The sequence below is a fragment of the Micromys minutus genome (genome assembly GCF_963924665.1).
Source record: "Micromys minutus genome assembly, chromosome: 17".
Classification (NCBI taxonomy): domain Eukaryota; kingdom Metazoa; phylum Chordata; class Mammalia; order Rodentia; family Muridae; genus Micromys; species Micromys minutus.
This window is the reverse complement of record NC_137952.1, coordinates 32,287,933-32,314,679: the sequence shown is the minus strand read 5'-3', so window position 1 is coordinate 32,314,679 and position 26,747 is coordinate 32,287,933. Positions and strand designations below refer to the sequence as shown.

Sequence of the window (26,747 nt, the reverse complement as noted above, 5' to 3'; positions counted from 1 at the left end):
GATCTAGATACACCAACTGTCAATCAACAAGACAGACATATTATAGTATGTTCATATATAGTATGTCATTCATCAATATCAGAGGACAAATTGCTTCAACATGCCACAGTATGGACAAATCTAAAAGTTCATGCTAACTTAAAGACATCCATAAGAACTAAATGCCATGGTATATGTTGGCCTGAAAAAAAGACAAAGTCAAAAGGTTCATGACTTAGAAAAGTGGTTGCTAGGGGTTAAATTCTGGAGGAAGAGCCTAAGCACTCAGGTGTCTGAGGGGACTGGAGAAATCCTACACCTTGGTTGTGATGGTTACAGGACTGGATACAGTTTGGCAAAACTTAGGGCTATATATCAAAACAGGGTAGAGTTTCCCTAGCTGAAAAGTGTACCTGTTGTTAACAATATATAAAGTGGTAATGAAAAAGAACAACAGAGTCCCTCTAAAGTTGTTATGATCTCTGCCTGGCTGGCAGAATAATGTCAGGGATACAGCAGTGGACCTGGGCTTCTAGATGCTGAATTCTGGTCCCTGGATATTTCTAACTACAGTCTCCTTCCTCCTGGGTCCTGAAGTAAAAAGCTTGAGTTCAGCCACAGTATCCAGATTCTTTCTTACTATTTGGCTGGTTGGCTATCCTTCCAGGACACCTCATGACCCTTCTCCTTAGTCTTCAAGAACTCTATCTATGTTAAAGTCATGAATGCATCTTCAATTCACTCCAGTTCTTGTCCCTGGAACCTCATTCTCTGGCCCTGGAATTAGCCACCTCCACGTGGCTTGATGTCACTTGAGAACTTACTTTGTTTATTCAACAAGTATTTACTAATCTCGTACAGAGTAGTTGGCTCTGTGACTATGAGCTATGAACCAAGAAAGAACTTGGAACAACTGCAAACTTGCTCATGCCTTGCCCTTTTCTTGCCCTGCTCTTGTGACACATTATGCTGTGCTGCAGTCAACTGTTCCTCTGAATCTGAGAACTTGAGGACAGGGTTTTAGTTCATTAAGACATTAGAAGAAAGTGTAGTTTCTTTGTCAAAGATCAAGTGACCATAGGTGTGTGGGTTCATTTCTGGGTCTTCCATCCAGTGGGGGGGAAAAAGACAGTATTTTGAACAAATGGTGCTGGTTCAACTGGAGGTTAGCATGCAGAAGAATGTAAATTGATCTATTCTTATCTCCTTGTATAAAGCTCAAGTCCAAGTGGATCAAAGACCTCCATATAAAACCAGGTATACTCAGACTTATAGAAGAGAAAGTGTGGAAGAGCCTCGAAAACATGGGCACAGGGGAAATTTTCCTGAACGGAACACCAATGGCTTATGTTCTAAGATCAACATTCTACAAATAGAACCTCATAAAATCACAAAACTTTGGAAAGGCAAAAGACGTTGTCAATAAGACGAAGTGGCAACCAACAGATTGGGAAAAGATCTTTACCAATCCTACATCCAATAGAGGGCTAATATCCAACATATACAAAGAACTCAAGAAGTTAGGCTCCCGAGAATCAAATAACCCTATTAAAAATGGAGTACAGAACTAAACAAAGAATTCTCAACTGAGGAATATCAAATGGCTGAAAATGTTCAACATCCTTAGTCATCAGGGAAATGTAAGTCAAAACAACCCAAAGATTCTACCTCACACCAGTCAGAATGGCTAAGATTAAAAACTCAGGTGACAGCAGATGCTGGCGAGGATGTGGAGAAAGAGGAATACTCCTCCATTGCTGGTGGGATTGCGAGATGGTACAACCACTCTGGAATTCAGTCTGGTGGTTCCTCAGAAAATTGGACATAATACTACCTGAAGACCCAGCCATCCCTCTCCTGGGCAAATACCCAAAAGATGCTCTAACATATAACAAGGACACATGCTCCACTATGCTGCCTTATTTACAATAGCCAGAAGCTGAAAAGAACCCAGATGTCCTTCAACAGAGGAATGAATTCAGAAAATGTGGTACATTTACACAGTGGAGTACTACTCAGCTATTAAAAACAATGACTTCATGAAATTTGCAGGCAAATGGATGGAACTAGAAACTATCATCTGAGTGAGGTAACCCAATTACAAAAGAACGCACATGGTGTGCACACATGGCGGTAAGTGAATATTAGCCCAAAAGCTCAAAATACCCAAGATACAATTCACAGACCACATGAATCTCAAGAAGTTAGAAGACCAAAGTGTGGAGGCTTCAGTCCTTCTTAAAAGGGGGAACAAAGTACTCAAGGGAGGAAATATGAAGACAAAGTGTGGAGCAGAGACTGAAAGAAAGGCCATCCAGAGACTTCTGCACCTGGAAATCCATCCCCTATACAGACACCAAGCCTAGACAATATTTCTGATGCCAGGAAGTGCTTGCTGACAGGAACCTGATATAGCTGTCTCCTGAGAGGATCTGCCAGAGCCTAACAAATACAGAGGTAGATGCTGGAAGCCAACCATTGGACTGAGAACTGGGTCCCCTGTGGAGGAGTTAGAGAAAGGACTGAAGGAGCTGAAGGGGTTGAAGAACAATATCAACCAACCAGAAGCCCCGAGTTCCCAGGGACTAAACCACCAACCAAAGAGTACACATGGAGGAACCCATGGCTCCAGCTGCATATGTAGCAGAGGATAGCACTGTCTGGTATCAATGGGAGAAAAGGCCTTTGGTCCAGTGAAGGCTTGTTTCCCCAGTGTAGGGGAATGCCAGGGTAGGGAGGTGGGAGTAGGTGGGTGGGGGAAACACTGTCATAGAGGCAGGGTAAGGGGGGGCATGAGATAGGGAATTTCCAGAGGGGAAACCAAAAAAGAAGATAACATTTGAAATGTAAATAAATAAAATTATCCAAAGAAAGAAAGAAAATATTCTACTGAAAAGAAAAGGTGACAGAGTGGAACACTTGTGAGGTCTGGGTTCAGCTCTATCACACCGGGACTCTTATTTTGGCAGATGACCAACACTTTAAACTCTAATTTCCTCATCTCTGTAATAAGCTTCCCAAATGTGCATCACCACTGTGAGGGTTAACTGAGCACACAGTGTGTGCACTGCTCCACGGTGTTAATTATCATTGTCCTTAAGTAGCATAGCATGTGATGAACTGCCTTGCACCCACTACATGTAAGTACACGGAAGCCACATGATAAACATCCAGTGGATGGATAGAGAGAGCCATGGAACCCCATCCTCGGTGGCCTTTTCTCTTACCTGGCTTCTTATAAGTCACATAGATATAGAGGGATAACTCAATGACATAGGTGATGACAGCTGCCCACCAGTTGATGACAAACATGACAGCACAGCACAAAATCGCTCCAAAAAGAGATACCCACATGTTGTAAATCCCATATGCCGGCCTCCATCCTGGAAGAAAAAATGATACAGAAAGAAATCGCACACATCAACGCTGCTGTTCTACTCTGTATTATAAAAGTGCAGATAACATGTCTTCCTCTGGCATAAAAATTGTATGTCCTAGCTCTTAACTGTTTTTCTATTATTATTGATATCTTGGCTCCCTAGTCTGCAAAAGTGGGATTTGTACCAAAGATGATGCTGTAAACTCTGGGAAATATAAAGCAACTGAAAAGCGGACCGTCACAGACCTCTCTGTGTTCCCTGCGGGGGTCCTGCTTGTCCTCCCAAATGACCAAACCTCAAGTATGTAAAATCAACACCATCAGAAATCTAAAGAAAGTGGGTATGTTGGGAAAAGGGGTGTCCTGGCAACAGGTGGGGGGGAAGAACATCCTGTCTTCCCAAGAGCTGGTTATAATGGTGGGCTTCTGCTCCATTTGCAGAGCAGTTGGGGTATTCTGCCTTACTATTATCCTAAGGAGACAACGTTTGCTGCATCAGAAGCAAGAATCTTACAGAAGAGGAGAAATTTTGCTGTCTGTAACCCTTAAGCACGACACATCAATATGTACAGCATTATATTTTAAAGTGTCCGTCGCGGCTCCCATACACATAGATTACTGTGTTTCGTTAGTTTTCTGAAGTGAGAGAAACAAGGAAACAACTCAGTCAGGATGGGAAAGCCTGATTTGTAGGGCGTGTTTGGTCAGTGGGTTAATGTAACTTAAACTCTGGAGTCACCGAAACTCAGTGGAAGTTTCTAGAGGAGAAATTTCCTCAGTGACCACAAGGTGGAAACAGCACCCCAGGAATGGCATTAGGAAAGTCCCAGGTGCTCTTTTCTGCCTCCTTTTCAGAGCCCAGGATGGAGGTAAGTTGGGTGGGGAGGAGAGGGGGTTTGAGAGTCATTTTGGGTTTGTGTAAATACACACGTGTCTTCCTGCACACTTCTTTTAAGATATTTTTTTCTTCTTTTCTCTTTTCCCATTACTCCTTTCACACTTTTGGTAATTGTTGTAGCTGGTTTGTTTTTTGTTTTTTTTTGTTTTTTTTTTTTTTTCTTTTTCTTTTTTTATAGCAAAGCATGGGGTAGGACTGTAAATGTGTGTTTAAAGACAAGCCACACTAAACATCTTCCATTATTTTCTGTAACCCAGGGGCCTTGTGCAGACACGGGCTCCCAGCGTCTCTGCAAACAACGTCATCAGGGCTGAGGATGGAGGCAAATTGTAAAAGAATATTTGTTTAGTATCTTGGATGAAAGGAAAGTCTTCATGGTGAAGAACTTTCTTAGGTCCATATGATCTCAGCTCAGGTGACTTTCTGGAGGGGTTTAGGAGGACAGTGGGAGCAAACCAGAGATGAAGGGTAATGAGGCAGCGGGCAGCTCTTGGGTGTGGAATTTTAAATGATTTAAGACCACAGCCCAGTTGTATACCGATGCCCCTGGCGTGGGCACTGCAGGAGATCTGCATCGCCCACATTCAGCAGGTAATTATGGGAATCGCTCATCCTTCTCTTCTGCACCATGGGCAGGAAACAAATTGCTAGTGAGGAGGCCTCAAATATATACATTTATTCCACTCCTGTGGTCACTTTTACCCTGGAAATAAATAGTGGTGTTTTTCTACTGCTGAAATAAATGTGGTTTCTCTTGCAATGAATAATTTATTGCCCCAGGAGAAAATTGACTTTACGGTTGGTCAAAAAGGCCATTGCTCATATGATTCCTTTTCTATTTCGGAAGTCATCCCCCAACTCACCAAAAGAAAGTGGATTACAGTGCCTACAAAGATATAAGAAAACATAAAAACACAGATTGAACACTTCTCACGGACTTATTCCATTTATCGAGACAAACTAACTGTTTGCTTAGGCTTATGTTTTCATTTCGGCTTACCTGGAGATTTGGCATAGGAGGCATGGAAGCAGGAGAAATTAATGAGCGCATATGAGGCCAGGAAGAAGTTGGATATGATGGGCGCAATGACATTCAGCTCCGCTGCAAGAGAAGCAGAATAGGGCGTGCACGTCTGAGCATCGAGGGAGGGACAGGGAGCCGCTAAGGCCCGGGGGCTCGGCTTTTTCTGGAAATTGAAAATATAGCTTGCATCTGTCAAAGTTTAAGAAGTTAGTTTTTCTTTTAAACCCCTTTGAGGCTATATACATACTTACATTCAAGGTTTCTATAAAGTGAGACTCAAGAAAACCTGCCAGTTAGAAAATAGACAATCCAAACCCCTGTCTATACAAGAACTCCTCTGTAGCAATCTCGCATGCACTGAATTCTGTATCTGTTGTCTGCTATGTAAACAGCCAAGAGGCTCTGTAAGATGGAAATCCATGTGCTTCTCAATGGCTTTAATGGAGATAATTTATTGTCTACATTTTTTTAAAAGTAGGTTGTATAATCATTTAACTGCAGAGGAAGAGGGTTGGTAAGATGGCTCAGCAGGTCACGGTTTGCTCAACCAAACCACATACACACACAGAGACACACTCAGACATTCACACACAAATGTAATAAAACATTTAAATGCAGCAAAGGGTAACGGTTTGAAGTCTTAATTGTTAGATTACTAGAATCTCTATATAAACTGTTTTTATTTCATTTCTTAAAAAAAAAATCTAACAAATTTAATTGGAGTTATATGTAGTCCCTTTCTAACTTCAGAGACATTGTATAAGCCAAATAAGTTATAGCTGCTCCTGGAATTTCACATACTAAGAAGAACCCTTAGTTTTGGTCTTAAGGGAGAGCAAGGATTGTATAGCTGACAAATATGTCTTTTCAAGACCATGTGTCTATTGCAGGATTTCTTGGGAAAGTAAACCAAATCACAGTCCAGGTAAATGATTTTTGAAAGATTCAGTCTAGGGGGCACTTGAGGAGCTTGTAAAATGTAGATTCTATATCCTCAGCGATTCCAGCTCAGCAGTCCTGGAACTGGGCCTGCAAAATCTCGACTTTCAGAGACACTCTAGAGAGACACTTTGAAAGGCTGGTCAAGGAGCTACATTTGAGGAAGTACTGGTCTACACAATTCCACTTGCCATTTAGTGCTATCAGACTAGGGCGTAGAGGAGGGTCAGCCATGTTTAGAGCACATTGACTTGGAGGAAGGGCTCAGGTGTATTTGGCTGGATGGGCTTCTAATATTCAGGTTCAAAGGAACAGACAGAAGGGTAGATTCTCCCCCACTCGGTCAAAGGCCCTCCTCACTAAACCTCACTAAACTTTTTCTCATTTTCCTTTCAAACACCGGCATTCCCAGATGGAGTCTTAAGCATAAACCTGCTAATTTCTCAAACCGAGAGCAAAAGCCCGGGGCCATCAGAAGAATCTTTGGCTTCGGTAGCACCAAAGAACTACACACCGATGAGAATGAACGCCATGGCTATCACGAAAGTCAGGAAGTACCCTCTCAGGGGCTCGTTGTTTTTCCCATAGCCCTTTGCGAAGAACTGCAGTCCTTTGAAGATGTTGTCCTTGCACAGAGCCTAGTGGGAGGGGGGGGAAAGTGAAGACATTTGTCATTTGTATCTATGCGCACTCATTTCTCTCTAGGTGATTCCTGAAAAGATCTGGGAAAGATTAAGCGGTGCACAGCTCAAGGCACAGGTTAACACTGCGGCTCATCATTCTTTGTATTATCGGGATCGATCTTGACTCTGTGGCAGGCGCAGCACTTGAGCTGGATGCAAACATTAACGGTTGCAGAAAATGACGGAAAGTGATTGCTGGTGGGAACCGCTATTTCAGCTCGTTTGGGAGGCAGGGAAGACAGCACACGGTTTCACGGCCGTATTACCTGGAATACTTTGGGGGCACTGACGAGGGAAGCCAGGGCTGAAGACAGCGTTGCCGAAAAGATCCCGGCGGTGATGAGGGGCCCAAACCCGGACACCATGCTCATGACCTTGAGAAGAGAGTGGTTTGGATCAGACAGCTTCCCCAACAGACAGTTTCACAATCCCTTCCCTCTCCTCTTCTGTGATTCCCACTCTTCCAAACTAACGCCTTCCGCCCTGTTCCACCCTTGAATTTGTAACTCCTCTTTTCAGGATGAAATGACCTTTTCTGTTATTTACCAAGCACTAGCTACCCATCACAAAATATTTAGAGACATTGGAAAGAGTAAAGAAGGAAGTCTTTTTTTTTCCTCCCCAAGGATTTTCATAGCACCCCACCACCCCGTGTTCTCTATAGCTCTGGTGGGAGGAGGTTCTACCCCAAAGAGTGTGGTGTTGACTAGGTTCGGGCTTGCTTGGGTGCCTTCCGACTATTTTAAGGTATTGGCTTTTCTCCCACAGAAGTGTTTCCAAACCTTTGCCTTTCTTCCTCTTTCTAAACGTAACTTTTCTTTTCTTTTTTTTTTTTTTTTTGGCATAATTGAAACGCTCGTGATTTGCCCCAGAATAACAATGAGAATGATACCAGCATCAATATGGCCCTGGGAACAGATCGTACATGTTTGGGAGGAGCCTGTCATGCTCTGGAATAATGGTTTCAGCCGAGTGCGATGCCTCTGTCGGCTGTTAAATGAGATGGATGAAAACGTCTCGGCCCATTTACTTCTATCCCTCCTTACCAAGCACGTGGGACAATTAGTAAGTGCTGTCCCCCACATTTCCATGTTGCTCAGCCTTCCTTTCCCTTCAAATTTCTCACTCACGGTTGTCCCTCGCCCTGCCTCTTGTCTTAGATTTTTCTGCTCCAAAGCCTGTACACAAAATGCACTCCAAGTTCTTGCTATTCTGTGCTCTCTTATCTAGTATGGCATTTCACACAGCTGACTGGAAGCTAGGAACCAACATGGCGCTCCCCTCTTAGTGACTTGACTCACAGTGTCTATTGTCTGCCCACAACAGTGGCCGCAAAGGACAGAGTGCCACCACGTAAGCTGCGTGGCTTCTTTCCCTCCCACACCACCTGCTCCTTGCTTAATTCAAAATTAGTATTTAATTAATTGCAGATCCAAAAGCTTCATTAGACTTGATATTCTGAAAATGCAGACAAGTGATTCTCTCTGTCTCTGTCTCCGTCTCTCTCTCTGAAGTTCATACCTGGAAATTGTTCATCAGCCCATACTGACACGGCTCATGTTGACATCTTGAGAAGTCGAAGCCCAGCCCGCAGGCTGCAGACCCATTGCAGTTCATCCCAGAAACGATGGTGTCGTTCATGCTTCCAGTGGCGTCTCGGACCACACAGGCAGCTGAGGAAACAACATTTGACTGCCATCCCCCCCACCCCACCCCCTGCTCCTTTTCAGCTCTGGGGACAGAAGCGAGGGCTTTGCACTTGTGAGGCAAATGCTGTAGGGCTGAGCTAAGTCCCTGAGTCCCAAGTCATCTTGTCATCTTGTCATCTCCTGACAGAGTCCTGCTCTCTTAGGGCTTTGTTCGGAAAATAGCTAAGTTGGCACTGAGTCTGAATATGTATTCTAAGCCTGAGCATTCAGGCAATCCTTTTTGGGACACAGTTGCTAGAGCCCCCAGCTTCTGAGTCCTGTGAACAGCATTTTTTTTTAAATTAATTTTTTCTCTTATATATTATATGCTGACCGCAGTTTCCCTCTCCCTCCCGATCTTTTCATCCCAGTACCTCCCCCATCCCTCCCCATGACTCCTCTTCTGCTTCCCTTCAGAAAAAGGCAGGCCTCCCAGGGATATCAACCACACATGACACATCAAGTTACCAGTAAGACTAGATGTCTCCACTCATACTGGATGCCAGACAAAGCAACCCAGTAGAGGACAAGGGTCCGAGAGCAGGCAAAAGCATCCGAAACGGCCCCTTCTCCCTCAGTTAGGAGTCCCACAAAAACACCATGCTACACAAATGTAACATGTGCGCAGAGCCTAGGTCAGACCCATGCCGGTCCCACCGCCTTGTGAGGCCCGTGTCCCTGAGGCTATCTTGTAGGGGCTTGTGTAGCACTTGTTCTTATTTCCTCAGTCCTGAAATGTGCAGTGCTTTGGCATAATGTGCACAGCTCATATCTCCCTTCGTTCTACTGACCACCTGCTTTTTAATAATTCTTTTTACCTGGGAGCAATCAATGGGGGAAAATCTAATAACTAAGAAATCGCAGCCTTATTTTCAACTAATTGCACATTTTTTTTTAGAAACAGTTATAATTCTACTTTAGGTGTAATTTAAAATTTTTTTTTGTTTAGATTATCATGTAATTACATTATTTCCTTTTTCTCTTCCCTTCCTCTTCACCCTTTCATATATCCACCGGCTCTGTGCTTTCAAATTCATGGCCTTTTTTTTTTTTTAATTATTGTTACATCTGCAAGTGTCTCTCTGTGTGTGGGTATGCTCACACATGCATTTCTAAACACACAAACACAATGTGCTGTGTGTGTGTAGTGTTACTTGTCTGTGTTTTCAGGGATGACCATTTGATATTGGATCACCAATTAGTGTGCTCCTCCCTGGGGAGGACCGTTTCTTCGTCTCTTAGCATTTCTTAGTTCCCTGTAGTTCTTTGTGTAGGGTTGAGGCCTGAGATTTCCCACCCCTCTCCATGTGGGCATGTCCATTAGCATCCTCCTTGTTCAGGTTGTGTATAAGTAATTCAATTGCTTTAATAATAAAGATATCTCCTGGTAAGATGGTTGAATGGTATCTGCCTATGTAAGCACTGGTGAAAAAGGTAGAATACAAAATATTAGATTTCATCCCAAACAGAAATGTGGGGAAAGTGTTGGGAATCCATGAAGTGAGGGAAGCAAAAGAGCTGAACACACACAGTAGCAACCCAGCAGATCTGCACTTGTGCAGTTAGGCCGGTGATGGCTGGGTAATGGGACTCAGAAACCACTTCCAAAAGGTAAGCTAGATAAAAATGAGGCAGCTTCCCGCCCTACCTCCCGGGCCCTGGACAAGGCCAAAGCCCTCATGCTTAGTCCTGTTGTACTATTTGGAAAGATAGGGATTTCACTGGCTCATGAGGCAGCAGGAGTGTGTGTGTGTGTGTGTTTGTGTGTGTGTGTGGTGGGGGGAGAGAGTGAGGGAGGGAGGGAGGGGGAGAGAGAGGGGGTGGGGGGAGGGAGAGAGATCCTGTTTTGCCAATGAGATTCGGATTCAACACTTTTGAGGCCAAGAACTTCTAGTGGTGAGTGTGAAACCAGCAGCCGCACCCTCTCACGGGTGATTATTTATCAGGAGACCCTGGCAGTGCCAAGTGAGGTCCTCCACCTCTGTCTCAGTGCTGTGACGCCCCCCCTCCACTTCCTGTGCACCTAGAAGACACCCTTCTGCAAGAACAGGTATGTCCATGGTCTGGAAGTCTCAGGAAAGAGAGAGAGCCTGTCCAGCTTACAGAAGAACAGAGTGGCCAGCAGAGGCCTGTGATGCAGTCAGAAGGAAAACGGCTGCTGCGGAGTGCAGTCTGCAAGCACTGGTCCACTACAGACTCGGCAACAGTATAAGCCAGAGGAGAGATTTGATTCTGAAGACCCAGACAGAAGCCATTCTAACACTGGTTTCCATCCACTGTGTGAGTCCCTTTCTTCCCTTTCCTGTATATTTAGCAGCATATTTGTAGTATTTTATCTTTTGAAGTCTTAAAATATTTATATTTATTTTTTTCATATACATATTAAATATATATATTTAAATCCCTTCCTTGAGGTGACATTTTATTTTGTTTTGTTTCTTTTCTGGCTCTTCTTCCCCTCTACATTTTATAGTATCTTAAATTTGCTTTATTGGCTTTTTTAAAAATTATTTTATTTTTTTCTATTATGTGTCTGTTTTTGTCTGTGTGGGTGTGTGCTCGTGAGTGCAGGTTCTCACAGAGGCCAGAGGCATTGGATCTTCTCAAGTTGGAGATATAGGTAGGCGTGAGCCACCCACGTGGGGGCTGGGAACAGAACCTGGTTCCTCTCAACAACTACTTAGCCATCTCTCCAACCCAGATTTTTTTTAAATCATAAAACTCCCATGTTTTAAAATTTTTATCCTATTTATTATATTTATTCCATTTGATTTTAAGGATTTTTTTTCACAAACAGGAAATATTTTTCCTTTGGACAACCCCCTTTTTTCTCTTCTCTACTCTCCTTCTCCTCCCCATTTTCATCTTTCTCCAACTCTTCCTGTATCTCATTTGTTCCTATTTTATAGCACATCCGGAAGCAATCTCATCCTCAGCTCAGGGTCTCTGATGATGATGTGTCGGTGCTGAAATTGACTTTAGATGGATCTCTGTGTTTCCTGTGATTCGATGTTTTTGTGGGAACAGAGGTTTGCTCCCCCTTCTTGGTTGGCAGTGGGAACTGAGACTGTAAGAGTAATTGACTAAATAAGAAGAACCTTCCCCTTTAAAAAACCATCCAGGAGAGATATCTAAACCAGGAGATGCACAAATTACAACAGAGAAACAAAAGGAACTTCAAAAGACCAGCAGCCTGACTCTTCCAGGAGATCGTAACATCACAGTGTTAAACCCAAAGACACCAAGGTGTGCAGAATGCTGGGTGATAACTACAGTTGTCTGGTAAGTGCGATTAATAACTTAAAAGAAGATACAAACTATCAGATCAGTTTGATCTAGGCCACAGAGAGGAAAAAGCAAACACAGAAAAACCATAGGAGCAGATCAGCAATACAGGCGAAACCCTCAGCAAGGAAACTGAGGCTTTTGGAAAGCAAAGCAAACAAAAAATAAACAATCAAACAAAAACACAGATGCATTGAAAATGCAAAACCCAGTGACTGAGATAAACATCACCTCGGGACTGGTCCCCAGGAAACCTTGCAAGTAGAAGGCAGAATGTCAGAGATGGAGGGTGGGGTTGATGGAGTGTGGCCCTCAGATGTCCGCACAGGAACCCACAGCAGCAAACCAACATGGCCACATGTAAGGGCTCTGGGGCGTGAACAAGACACTAAAGCTCCGAACCCATAGCAGCGAAGAAAGAGGCCAGCACTAAAGGTGTAAAAAACTCTGCCAATTATACCAGAAAAATCTCTAAATTCAGAGAAAGACACGGACATTCAAGCTCTAGAAACACTTAAGGCTCCAAATAGATTTGAGGAGAGAAGATTCTCCATTCAGATGTCAAAAAATACAGAGCAAAAAGATGTTTTCAAAGCTGTAAGGGGGCGTTGCCAACTTATCTACAAAGGCAGATACAAGAGAATAACATTAGACACCTCACAGGCCACCTTCGAAGCCAAGAAAACTTGAAAAGAAATATTCCAAAGCAACTGACTGTCAACCAAGATTGCCATAGCCACCAAAGTTAGCTTTCAGAGTTGGCAGAGAAATAAGGGCTTCTCACAGCAGGCACAGACTAAGGCCGTGATGTTTGCCAAACCCATGCTGTATGAGATGCTTAAAGGAACAGCATACACAAAAAAGGAAAGGAGTCATGTAATTACAGTATAATATCAAGAAACAAAATTAATTTAGAAAGCAGAAAGCAAAGAATGACATGGGCTGTTTTGGATATGGGGAGAGATGAGCTCTTAGTCACTATTGGTGTGAATGTAAACTTGTGTAGTTGTTAGGAAAGGATAACGATCCGAGTCACGGCACCAATGTTAGGGGAGGGATGAAGAGAGTGGGGGGCATATGGCCCATGGAGGTGTGGCGAGGCCTGGGGGCAAGGGAGATGCCTCTGGGGGGTCCATGTTGGGAATCCCTTCCCTGAGGGACCAGACACACAACAGTATAGTACGGAATAGAGTTTATTCAGGTCATGGGAGGGTTAAGAGGGTGGTAGAGGCAGAGAGAGAGAGAGAGAGAGAGAGAGAGAAGTAGAGGAGTAGAGGCCGGCCATGAGCACGTAGGACGGGGGGGGGGGGGGGGAGGGAAAGGGGAGAGCAAGGCTGCAAGAGCACAAGGGCAAGAGAGGCCAAGAGAGAGAGGAGGGGTCAAGCAGCTCCTTTTATAGTGTCAGGTCACTGGGGCGGAGCATACCTGGCCACTGCTGGGTAATTGAGAGGTGGGGTATACCTGGCTGTTGCTAAGTAACTGAGGGGTGGGGTTTACAGAATCCCAACAGTAGTCCCTTATGAAAACCAGTAAGAATATTCTAAAAAACTGAAAATAGATTGAATGTAAGACCTAGATATACTCTTGGATATATATCCAGAAGGTTCTAGGTAGGCATAGCACAAAGATATGTGCACACCAATGCTTACAGCTGCGTTGTCCACAATAGTCAGGGCATGGGAGTAGCTTCAATATCTCTCTGCATATGTAGGGATGAAGAAAATGTGCTACTGTCTACGTGATGGAATTTTATGCTGTCAGAATGAAAATGAAATTAGGATAGTGGCAGGGGAAATCTACACATTTAAAAATCATTATGTCAGGTAGCACAAACCAGCCTCAGAAAGACAACTACTACATGTTTTCCTTCAGACATAGAATCTCCATTAAAAATTACACATACGGGCTGGAGAGATGGCTCAGCGGTTAAGAGCACTGACTACTCTTCCAGAGGTCCTGAGTTCAAATCCCAGCAACCACATGGTGGCTCACAACCATCTGTAATGAGATGTGTCTGAAGACACATCTCCTGGTGTGTCTGAAGTCAGCTACAGTGTACTCGTGTATAATAAATAAATAAATCTTTAAAATAAAAATAAAAAAATTACACATACACATGTGTGTGCATGTGTGTTTGTAGGTCATGTAACTAGGATGAGATTATGTGAGAATGAAGGTGAGAAATAGTGAAGCTAATGGAACGTATGGCTGCTGATTGATAAGAAAAATTATTCACCTAGACTTTGCCTCTTTGTACTGGTCACTTTATGTCTAACCATCTTTTTAAAACCATGTATTTTATGACCTGCATAATAGATCTGTCCCAAGTCCTCAGATGCCAGGCCATGAGCCACTGTTAACATTGAGTCTCTATGACAGGTCTTCGTGGTCTGGCAAGGTACAGACACACAGATTGCTACCTGAAACTCAAAGAGCTCAAGTGACCTCCCTAGCCGCTCCTTCCCTCAGCTTTTCCATTTCTTAAGCACATGTATGCTTGCCTGAAACCACACTTGGAAGACTTAACCCCAGGTGGCTTCAGTGTCATTCTTTAGTTGTTGACATCCTAAGGCACTGAATCAGAAAATGTCTTCCTGTGTAACTCAGCTCAGAATACCACAGGACAGGGAATCACTTTCCTCAGACAAGAGGCAGCAAGATAGAAAATGATCTTAGCCTTTTGCTTTTCAGTTTCTGTTTTTTTTTTTTTTTTTTTCTTCAGACATCAATTTAAGATACACGGACTCTCCCAATTTTTCTTATACTAAGCAGAGGAGTACTGGAGTTTACTCTTTGGTCAAATAGCCACCAGACTTCCATAATTGTCTAATCTGGGCCTGCATTCCTCACCATGCACTAAAGAAGGTTTCTTCTTTGCCTGCTGGAAAACATACTCCTTCCTTCCAACTGCAGTGGAAGCATGCACTGGCCCTAAGAGGAGGTGTGGCTCCAGGCAGCAGGTAAAAACAAAGCCTGCCTGGAGGAAAAGGCACATTTGCACTCAGTGCGCTGGGAAGCACAGAGCTGGCTTCCACACTGCTAACAGCTGGGGCTGCTTTGATTTCCTGACAGTGGTGTCAATGACACTTCCAAGTCGGTGGTATTGTTGTGAACTCTCCATCTTGATTTCCTTTGCCATGTCTGAGTTTGGGTTTTGTTTGATCTTCCCTCCCTCTCCCTACTTTGCTCTGCCCTGTTTCTCACTTCCCAGGGCAAGAGAAGTGAGTGTTGGGAATGATAGGCTTCTCAGCACTACAGTCAAGGGGACAAGGAGGGGCCCTGATCTGAAGATGCCTGTACTACATTTCAATGGTATCGCCCTTCCCACAAACCCTTCAGTGCTAAGAAAGGAAGTAGAGTTGCTGCCTTAACACAGTTTCTGCTTACTCATGTTCCACTGAAATATTTCAGACACAAGGAACCACTGGGCTCCTTGCAATCCCGATATCAGAAATGTTCCTCTCACCTACGCAAATAGCAACACCTATGTAGGCGACGGTGGTGATGAAGATGGCCAGCATAGTCCCTCTGGGGATGGCGTCTTGGGGATCCTGTGGGGAAATATGAAGAGGAGAGAATAAACTGAATGATGCTCAGAGAGCTGGGAGTTGTTTCTGCATTTTCAAAATGTTAAACTGTGCTCCCTGAGGCAAGGGCTAAAGAAACCATCTAGCAAAGTGCAAAGTAGACAGTTCTTGAGGACCGTCAGTGGTCTTCACCTTCCTGATGCTGTGACCCTTTAATACACTTTTCCATGGTGTGGTAACCCCCAGCTATAAAGTTATTGTTACTTTGTAAGTGCAATTTTGCTACTGTTATGAATTGTAATGTAAATAGCTGATACGTAGCCCCCAAAGGGGCCATGACCCACAGGTTCCCATCCTCTGGTTTAGAGTGAACAATGGAATATAAAACCTAGTGCTGCCTATAAATGCACAGAGCTTGCACCAATCTGTACCAAATAGGGTCTAGGGGCTAAAAAGAAAAGTGCACACAACCCCTATCCCTAAACCAGAAGCAATCTCTGATTGATAGCTGCTTGAAAATTAGTTTCTTTTCCAAGGCAGTCTCACTGGGGAAACAAACCACTCAGCAGTAGATGGCCAACCCAAAACCATCTCAGTGTCGTCTTTGTGGGTTCTTTGTCTTGTGATGTTAAATCAGGACTGTTTGTTTGTTTGTTTGTTATGGTCTTACAAGTCCTTTATGGATATATTATGGCATCCAGTTTGGTGTTTTCATGGGATACTTGTGTCTGTATATCTCTGTCTATATGAGTCGTGTGTGTGTGTGTGTGTGTGTGTGTGTGTGTGTGTGTGTGTGGTGATGTTTCTGACTCTTTTTATTGTTTGGTTATTTTGTTCTGTATTTGTTTGTTTTTGTTTTATCTTATCTCACTTTAGTATTATTCCCTTATTTCCTAAAAGAGATGAAAAGAGAGTGGATCTGGATGGGAGAGGGGGTGGGGAGGAATTTGGAGAAGTGGGGGGAAGAATTGGGAGAAGTAGGGGGAGGAATTGGGAGAAGTAGTGGGAGGAATTGGGAAAAGTAGGGGGAGGAATCAGGAGAAGTAGGCAGAAAAGAAGCTGTAATAAAAATGTATTGTATGAAAAAAACATCTATTTTCAAATAAAAAGAAGTTTCTCCAGTCTCTCAAAATTCTTCATTTTACAAGGTAAAGTCAAGCTTATGCCAGAATGTGAACTTTTCTATTGCTAACAAATGTATAGACATACATTGAATTTTGCCCCATGATACTTAATTTATCACATTATACATGATTTGGAAAAGGGACTGCTAATTATATCAAACCAACTTCCAGGCAGCATATTGGATTATATTTAATTTAAGTTTTTGTACAAATATTTTCATGCATGCTTTTCTTATACAGGGCAGTTACCTGGCATTCAGAAGGAGTCAATAAATACCAAATAGAGAAAAGTACAATTCCAGCAGATAGTAGTGTCCTGGAGCAATCAATATAGGCAAATAAAATTTGAGTATTGGTTTTTAAAACTTAAATTTGATGATCAAGTCGATCAAAAAACATCATACTTGGTAAACGCAGATGTAAGCACCACTTGAGATTATAATTAGCCAAGCAAAACTGCCCTATATGGGCGTAACCAGCTCTGTGCAGCTACTAATCCATATGCTCCAATTCTTCTAGGAACAGCTGCATAAAGCATGTTGCTGGTACATGTGTATCCAGCCTCTTCCTTCCATAATATTGTCTCCAGTGCCAACCGGCAGGTGTGTGCAGAACAACATCCCCTAGGAAGGGGAAGAGGGCAGGGTGGCTGAGATGGGCCCTACTTAATCTCCAAATTTACAATGATGCTTTTATTGTATTTTATTACACAAAAAATTAATGGGAACTTGGAGGTGGTTCAGTAAAGGGTTTTCTGCATAAATATAAGGGTCTGAGTTCAATTATTAGAATGTTAAAAAAAAAACAACAGGTGTTGGGGCGCACTTACAATCACAGAGGTGAGGCAGGTGGATGGCTGGAGCTCATTGGCCAGCTAGTCTAGCCGAGCTGATGATACCCCAGGTTTGAGTATATTGAAACAAAACCATGTCCATATTGACCTATGACCTTCACAAGTGTGCATGCACACACCACACACACACACACACACACACACACACACACACACACACACACACACACTCAGGCACATGCTCACTCCACAAAAATTTCATGGGATCCGGGTGACGTAACCAACTTCATTTGAGCATAGCTGGGTACGAGGTGGGAGGAAGCCGTCTGCTGTAACTTCATTTGCTAAGGCCAAGCCCCCTCTTCCTTCCTCATCTACTGTGTCATATAATCAATCCAATAAGGTGAACCAGTGTTAGAAGAACAGACTAGAATAGAATGTATAATGGCTTATAGGAAAAGACATTCTTTCTATTGTTTCTAACTCTAACAAAAGCAGAGCTTTTTACCTCTTTCTCCTGCATGGCCTTAATTCAGCCACAAAGGAAGAGGAATTGACTAAGAACCTTGTTTTTAAGTAGTCTAAAGAAAGTACAGAATTTTCCAATTTAAAAGCCTGCCAGTGGCTTGTGGAGAGAAAACAGGAGCTCATAAGTAAATTTTACGAAGTGAGGAAAGGAGCTGAGCCCTTTTGAACAGGTTTTTGACTTTTGGCATGACCTTTTTTCTACCGCTGCTTCTCTGCTCAAGAATTTACCATGACGGTGGGTCACTAATATAACAAATCTAAATGTCTTAACCCAGTCACTCAGCCAGTATCTACTAAGGCCATGCTATCCCTGAAGATACACAATGAAGAAACCCAAAGGCAAAGCCCCTACTTGCATGGAGTTTGATGCTCCCCAGAGAGCATCTTCCCCAAAGCTCCCTTTCAGTGAAGTGTGTAAGGATCTCCAGCCTCACCAGGTTTCCTTCAGTTGTCAAGCAATAGACTCCCTACCCTCCTCAGGTTTCTCACACCAGACTCTGCTCGCTTCCTCTGCCCAGGATTGCCTTGTTTTTCCCTAGTAATCAACTTCCTGCCTTTTCCCTTAAGTTCCTCCTTGAAGAAACCAATCCTGACCAACCAAACAACTGTTTGGTATCTCTATTTTACAACCCCATTGATTGGCCCATACATGTTTTTCAGTTAATACATATCTCCTGAGGACTCTTACAGGTACTCATTTTCCGAAATTTATCATAAATATGTTGAGGTAAGATCTGTGTCTTTTTTTTGTGTGTGTGTATGTAAGGTAAAGCCAGTGTCCTTTTTACAACACAGACTCTTATTGTCTTCTAAGCCTTCTCCTTGTGATATTGGAACCCCTCAGGCTTATTAGGGGTACATACTCTTCTTCGAATGTGTTTGGTAGAATCCTTTGAAGCTAGGTAAGGACATAGTCAAAAAGCAGACCAATGAGATATCAGCAGACATGTTTCATGCAAGCTGTCCTTTACCTTCCCAGTCCCCTTCTTAGAAGGTAGAGTATGAACCAGGAAGTGATTAATCAGCTAGGACCTTAAAGATGGGGGTGAAACTCAAGGTAGAGGACACAGGATGTTCTCTGAGTCCCTGGGATACCCTTAGAAGCAGATTTTTCTAAAATATTTGATGGCTCATGATCCCCAACATATGTGTGCTAGGAACACAAAGTCTAATTTTGTTTTGGCTGTGAGTGAACCTCTATAAAATATGGAAATTTGTATGGTAGCTAATACAACAATCTCCATAGCCCTGAATGGAGAATGCTGTGAATTGAGGTCTAAGTGTTCATGTGACTAGTTGTTGTTGGTCTTATTTTTCCTCAAATGTCTTGTATTCTTATCCTGTTTTAAAGGGGAAGGTGTGATTCTTATGACAACTCACTGAACTCTGTTAATTTTATTGGGAAACGACCTACTGTGGATGTACTGTTTATGGATGCCACTGAACATAGACTTCAGAATTGTACTACACCGTTAGGAGGCCATATTTAGAGTGAAAGGAGAGAGTGAGAAAGAGCTTGTAAATAATTGGGAAATTGTGTAGAAACCTTCATTCTTGAGTGTCTGGAACTTGCCATGTTCTAAGTCATATTTAGTTGAACAGCTTCTCCTGCTCAAACCACACTTCAACCACCAGAGCTACAGAACATTGGAAACTACATACCTCCAGGTCTCCAGAGATGTTGGCACCAGCAAGAATCCCAGTAGCAGCTGGGAAAAAGATGGCAAAGACCGAGAAGAAGCCTTCCCCCTTTGTGAAGCTTGGCCCAAAGTTTTCCGCAAATATGGATGCTGAAATGGAAGTGAGAGGAACATTACCGTGCTGGGTTTTCTGCACAGTAGAAGCTTACACTCTTGACTTCTGAGTTTCCAAGTAGAGAGAGAGATCCTCAGAATTGCAGCAGGGTTGACCTGAAACTTGGTTATCCTTTCATGAGTATTAAGGTGTCTACCGTTGTAGGTACACACTGAAGTCTTACATCTCTAGACAGAGCTTTGGAAAAAGTCAGGAGAAACCATGCTTGATTGTCTTCTTGGGTACAAAAGAAATGAAAAGAAAAAGGAGAAGGAATTCTTGCAGAAGGAAAAATTAGTCTCCTCCAGCAGAATCTCACTGGGCAGACAAACCACACTTATAAGGAGCCCCATGTGGAGCAGTGGCTAGTCAACACAAAAGAGACTCAACGTTCATTGTAAAGACTTTTTGTCTCATATTACTTTGTTTTGATTTTTTTTTTTTTTTTTGGTTTTTGTTCTTGTCTTTTTGGTCTTGCTTTCTTCTGCTTGAATATTATGGGATTCCAATTTCGTGTTTTAATGTTTGGTTGTATTTTGAGGCAGGGTTGCTCTGTGGCCTTGGCTGTCTTGGAACTCTGTAGACCAGGCTGGCCTCAAACTCAGAGAGATCTGCCTGCCTCTGCCTCCTGAGTGCTGGGACTAAAGGTGTGCCACTGCTGCCCCAATGGATTTGGTTTTGTGTAAATGTGTGTGTGTTTCTAGTTAGTTTTCTTTGTTTTTATTTTTTATTCTGTTTTTGTTTGTTTTTCTGTTTTCTAAAAGGAGAGAGAAAGAAAGGGCATGAAAGCCTGTGGGGAGATTGACAGGATTAGGGAGGGAAGTTGTGGGAGAGAAAACCATAATCAGAGTACATTGTATGAAGAAAATATTTTACATTAAAATACATAAAATGAGTGACTAATGCCTCCAAGACCCCCTAATTCTTGCAGGAGTATGTTAGTTCTCTCACGAATATATGACCCATACTCACCTACCCCCTGATAGCCATATACTCAAGTCTATGTATCTCTAAACAATCTGCTTTCTAGGCCTTCCATAGACTGTAGGGAGTAGCGGGGGGTGTGGGGGGAGGACAGGGCTCCTAGTCTTCTCTCAGCTCTTCCTTCCAGAGTTCAGACCTTAGGTCCTTCTACCAAATTCTCAGAGAAGAGAATCATGAAGAGGCACCAGCAACGCTAGAGGCTGTCACCAAATCCCTTAGATGAAAAGGAAGCACTCTTGAGAAAAGGCAGAAAGGAGAGAAAGAGGACAAAACTGGAGAAAGGGAGTTGAAAACATCTAAAGATGCAAAGTAGGGGAAAGGTAGAAAAGAAAGGACAGTAAAACCAGAAGAAATGAAATAACCACTGCAAAGAAAAGCAAATAAAAGAACTATGTGGCTTTAAAAGTGGTGAAAGGTCACAGGTACTGACACTGAATACATAATGAAGATATGAATTTGTAGATGATGTATATGTATAATGTATATGTGTATGTGTATATGTATGTGATGTATATGTGTATGTGTATATATGCATATGTATGTGATATATATGTGAATGTGTATATGATGTATATGTGTATGTGTATATGTATGTGATGTATATGTGTATGTGTATGTGTATATGTATGTGATGTATATGTGTATGTGTATATGATGTATATGTGTATATGTATGTGATGTATATGTGTATGTGTATATGTATGTGATGTATATGTGTATGTGTATGTGTATGTATATGATGCACAACTCAGCTGTATGTTCTTAAGTAAGCTAGCTTAGAAAGTAAGAAAATAGAAGAGGCAGAACAGAGGAGAAAAAAAGTCAAATGTGCATGCTGTGGTGAGATCACAAGGAGACACACAGTGATTCGCCCATAACGTTTTTTTTTTTATGTGTTTTTTCTTGTGTGTATATATACTATGTGACTGCCTGGTACCTACAGAGGCCTGAAGAGGGCCCTAGGTCCTGCAGAACTGGAGTTAGAGAAGTTGTGAGCTGCCATGAAAGGCTGAGCAATCTCACCAGTCCCCTCACCCATAATGCTTGAAATCTGACAGTGATTCTTAGCAGGTTATGTGCAGCAGGGTTGGATGCTACAGAGTCCCAGGAAGACAAAATAACTTGATTTAACATTAGTGTTCTGCAATGGTGGACCATTTCCCCCAGCTCCAGGTTTTCCTTCCCTACATGTAGCTTCTATTCTTACTGCTTAACCATCTAGTGACCACCCAAAATAGTCAAGGATTTACAAAAAACTTTCACATCTTCAAATGAAAAGAACTGACATTTTGAAACTACCTCTAAAGCTTCAATGCTTTACTTTAAACTTTCCTCAGGATGTTGTCATTATTCATTTAGTGGGAAAAAAAAATCTAAGAGCCGAACAGGATATGTGTAACCTGTTCATCTGATGATTGAGAGTCAAGACCCAACGCAACATAGTCTCCTGAATCTGATTCTAGGTCCTTCCCTGGGTCACACCAGAATTGTGGTGGCTGGGGACGGGGCAAGAAAGGTAATAATGGTAATAGGATAGACACATTTACTGAGCAGTGACTGACTAGCTGGTCACACTTACCTTGGTAGTTGAAGAAGCCTCTGGATTTCTTCTCATTGTTGGACGGGATGACAGTTCCAATGAAGAAGTTTGCAATGGCAATGAGAAGAATGACCAGGAGAATCACTTGAGCCTGTGACACCACAGGGAAGGGGGTCAACTTAGAAGCAAAGATGACACAGACTATTCAAGTCTGGACGTCCTCACTGAACAGATGAGGCCTAATATATTTCCCTCCTCTCTGCTCAGCAAGTGAGGATGAGACCTGGGTTTCTAGTGTGTGGTGCTCCTGTTCTGAGCAATGGTGGCACATGACCAGTCTTGCTGACTGTGTCACCACAATGGTGGCAAGCAAGGTGACAGAAGGCAGTCCTGACCAGACTTAGTGTCGTGATGCCTAGCGTGGACTTACACCTTGTGTTGGAATGAGCTGTTCTGTGTGAGTATGGTGTTCTTTGCATTGTTGTGATTAACTCAGGGCCTGGCTAGCACTTGACACAGCGGTATTTAGAGATGCTCACCTTAGCTTCCCACTCCATCCCAGCTACTGAGATTCCTAGAAGAATCACCACGGTGATGGAACCGATTATGCGGATGTCATTGGTTGGATCCACCATCATCGAGTCGCTCTCCTGGGGGGAGGGAATCACTCCAATGATTAGAGATAGCCCTTTGCATTCGGTCTTCCTTTTAACATTCAACAAGAAGAGATACTGCACACAAAATACCTGGGGCCACATAGGATAATAATGAAAATGAATTATTCATAAGTTCCAGAAGTCAAAAGACTTCTAATTTTATTTTATCTGTGATGTAGGCCTTTGATAGGCAAAGGCTAGGGGCTAGAGATGTTAGAAGTTCCTTCTAGTCACAGCTTTGGGAGCTGTTGCAGCACTAAATAAATGCATGTCCACACCTTTTGTGTTGTGTTTTAGATAATTGCTTTTATGTGCCAAGAAGAATTTTAGAAGAATAAAAACAGGTGGCTTACAATACGAATATCGGAAAATGAGTGTTGTTCAACTCAAGAACAAAGAACACACACTACTCAGTAATGGCATGTCTTGCAGAAAACGTACCTTAAGAAGTACAAAATAAGCTCATTTATTTACGTCAGTTTCCCAGTAGAGATGCTTTTACAATCAGAACTCAGTCAGACCTTCTATTAGCATGAGAGGAAAGTGAGGAGTTTCCACACTCCCTGGGCTCACAAAGCTTTTTCCCAGAGCAGCTGTGTGGGTGGGGCACCTAGCTAAGAAAGGCCTCATTTCGGACAGTGAGCTGTTCTCATACCCAGACTTTCTTCACCTTTGAGAACCTTGTGAGCAAGGGTGGTGGCTGCAGGAAAGAATGTCTGCCTTCTTCCTGAAGCTTCATATTTAACACACTCTCCAGGTACATCCCTTTTACCCCATCCACACTGAGCTCTTGTGAAATGCACAAAGCTCCTCTTTCAGCTTTAGGAGATAAGCCTCAGCTGTACAGGAAACAGGTTTAAAGTCTCCCAGATGGTAGGGTAAGATCTGAGTTCAAAGCCAGATCATATGAGGTCATGCATTCGGTTTGTGGGTACAAAGAAGAAAGGCTTTTAATTACCTTAAGAAGATCTACCACAGTCTCTGCGAAGCCCACCACATACATAGCAACAGCCACTGCGTTGGCGAAAGCAAAAATCAAGCCTATTGACCCACCGAACTCAGGCCCTAAGCTCCGGGAAATCAGGTAGTAGGCTCCACCTGCGACAAGAAAGGAGCATGTGTCAGCTGGAGCAGGATACTGATATGTCCCATCTCTAAATTTCAAGTATAATCACTCCAATAAGAGTATTATGGAGTCCTAGTCATTTCAGAAGTCCTATGTCACCATGAGTATTTGTAGCTGCCTTGCCTTGAACTCTGGAAATAGTCTGCAAACTACGTGACAATACAGTCGAACTTATAAAAACTTACCAGTTAGAATCCTAGTTTAGTTTTATAAATAATGTGCTGTTTTTTTTAATCAATAGAGTGTCCAAATGAATAAGGTAACAAATAACATTTTAGATTCTAAGTTTTCAGAAACTGACAGACCAGGGTAGAAAACAAAATGGCAGAACTTGTTTTATCCTGGTCTTACGGCACAGGCCTGTTATCCCAGCTCTTGGGAGGTGATGGGTTGGGGTTGGCAAGATTAAACTCAGATGGAGTAAATGTGAAATTAGGCTGGGTTATAGAAAACCCTGATCCAAAGAGCAAAGTAGTTGATCTGTTTCTCTTCTGGTTTCTATCCTATTTCGTGAACTTTTCTGATAGCTAGCCAGTAAAGTGAGCATTGGTTTTGGGGTGTTTGTTTCCCACTCTTGTTTTCTGGTTTTAGCCTAATGAAGTTTGAATTCTCACATTAAGAGTGAGGAATGGGGAGAGAACCTGGGGGAGTGACTCTCGGAACCAGTGCTCTTTCTTGAACACTAAAGAATAGGCCACTGACTCCTGTGACATGAAAACTGAGCAGTAGCACCTCACAGGTAGAGAAAGTAACCGACTAGACACAAACACCACAGTGATGTCTTAGGTGGAGCTAGTCATGGGGTCTGCAGAGTCAACATGTGACAAGCAAACTCAGAACAAAGCCACCTTTTACAGAGCAGGACCTTCATCCACTGTGCACAACAGTTCTCAGAATGCAACATCTTGTCTAGTAGAGCAAATCCCCATGAATTTGTAGAAGCTAACTTTACACAGCAAACTGGCTGGACAGTTATGGGAGAGAAATAGCACTTGCTGCTCTTCCAGAGGACCCAGGGTCAGTTCTCAGCACCCATGTGGTGGCTCACAGTCATATGCTATGCCAGTTCCAGGGGATCCGATATCCTCTTCTGACTACCTCTGGCACCAGGCATACATATGGTTCAGGCATTACACTCATCTACATAAAAGAAGATATATCTTTAAAAATCAATTAATAAAATATAAGTTGAGAGAAAAGGTGTCTTGTGGGTAGGGTGATGTTTAGAAGGCCCTGAAGTGGTGGTGGAGGTGGTGGAGGTGGTGGTGATAGTGGGGACAGAGGTGGTCCATACCTGTAATCAAGGAATTTGGAAGGCTAAGACAATCAGATTGTCATGGATTGAAGGTCAGTCTGGTCACAAAGAATAAGACATTCTTTCACAACACCAAAACCATGCAAAAGAGATGGCTTAGTAGTTGAGTGCATGTATTGTTTTTACTAAGGACCTGAGGTCCTAGCACCTAGGTCAAGTAGTTCACAACCATCTGTAACTCTATCTTCTGGCCTCTTCTAGCACCTATACTGATTTTAAAATACCCATCACACAAACCACAAAGCAACATATACAATACACACAGATATACACACAGACACACAGAGACAGACACACAAAGACAGACACACACCACATATATACCACACACACACACACACACACACACACACACACACACACACACCACAGACACACACAGACACACACCACATATTCACACTACACACACACCACAGACACAGACATACACATACACATCACACACAGACCACACACAGACACACACCACATATATACCCACACATAAACAATTAAAGACAAAAATAAATCACAAAAACTCAAAGCATCCACCACCACCATCAAACCCTAAGTAGAGGGGACCTGAGTGAAACAGACAAGGCAAGAGTCAGCGGCGTCCCCATGAGTGTGGTGAGGGTGAGGGCAGCTACGGCGGCGACAAACTTCACCGACTGCTTTCTACTCAGGCCTGCCTGCTCCTGGGAACTTGATAGTAACTCTTTGCTTCATTGAGTTTTAAATTTTTTTCTTTTTGTTGGTGCTTCTCGATGCAAGCAGGGTGTTCGGGGAGAACCTGAAGGGTGGGTGCAAGAGCCTTGGCTATGTGGGAATTCCCACCATGAGATGGGATACTGGGAAGCACTCAGACTGGGAACCAGTGTAGCTCACCCAGATACTGAGAACCCAGTGGGATTCCTCACAGAAAATTGATCAAAGGGGCCCTTTCTCCCCGTCTTTCTTTTTATTTAAAGATTGATTGATTGATTGATTGATTGATTATATATAAGTTCACTTCAGACATACTAGAAGGGACACTGGATCCCATTACAGATGGTTGTGAGCCACCATGTGGTTGCTGGGAATTGAACTCAGGATGTCTGGGAGAGCAGTCAGTGCTCTTAACCACTGAGCCATCTCTCAACTATCCCTGCTCCTGTCTTCCCATTTTTAATTGAGAAGAATTTTACCTTGTTATTTAAACTTTGCCTTATTTTGTTTCAAGTCTTATGGGCCAGCTAGCAACATAATATCTTCACGTTTAGTTACTAAACATCTCTAGACAGGATATGCACCCGCAGTTTATGACAAGTAGGTTGAAGGGCTTACCTCCTCGCACCACTCCGTTTGTGCAAATAGCAGACATAGAAATACCTGTGAGTGTCGTCACTACCACGCTCAGGCCAATGATGATGACTCCCAGACCTGCAAAACCCCCAACAAAGGTGTTTGGCTCCAGTAGCTAGAGACATCACCATGACTTCAGGATGTGTGTGCCGTCTCCCT

At 43.0% G+C, this 26,747-nt stretch overlaps 1 protein-coding gene across 2 annotated transcripts in view; it reads right to left on the bottom strand.

The window, feature by feature from the left end:
* Window positions 1-26,747, bottom strand: part of SLC12A1 (solute carrier family 12 member 1) — a gene marked incomplete at its 5' end in the record, with an annotated part of 76,689 nt that overhangs the window by 38,729 nt on the left and 11,213 nt on the right. Inside the window, 11 exons of one of the 2 annotated variants that reach the window (XM_080931121.1) lie at window positions 3,207-3,362; window positions 5,257-5,358; window positions 6,734-6,857; window positions 7,169-7,276; window positions 8,424-8,575; window positions 15,342-15,426; window positions 19,510-19,637; window positions 22,205-22,316; window positions 22,705-22,815; window positions 23,780-23,919; window positions 26,571-26,666. In XM_080931121.1, the coding sequence (XP_080787247.1) occupies window positions 3,207-3,362; window positions 5,257-5,358; window positions 6,734-6,857; window positions 7,169-7,276; window positions 8,424-8,575; window positions 15,342-15,426; window positions 19,510-19,637; window positions 22,205-22,316; window positions 22,705-22,815; window positions 23,780-23,919; window positions 26,571-26,666 (1,314 nt within the window). The remainder of the gene's footprint in view (window positions 1-3,206; window positions 3,363-5,256; window positions 5,359-6,733; window positions 6,858-7,168; window positions 7,277-8,423; window positions 8,576-15,341; window positions 15,427-19,509; window positions 19,638-22,204; window positions 22,317-22,704; window positions 22,816-23,779; window positions 23,920-26,570; window positions 26,667-26,747) is intronic. The other variant, XM_080931120.1, reaches the window with a different exon arrangement.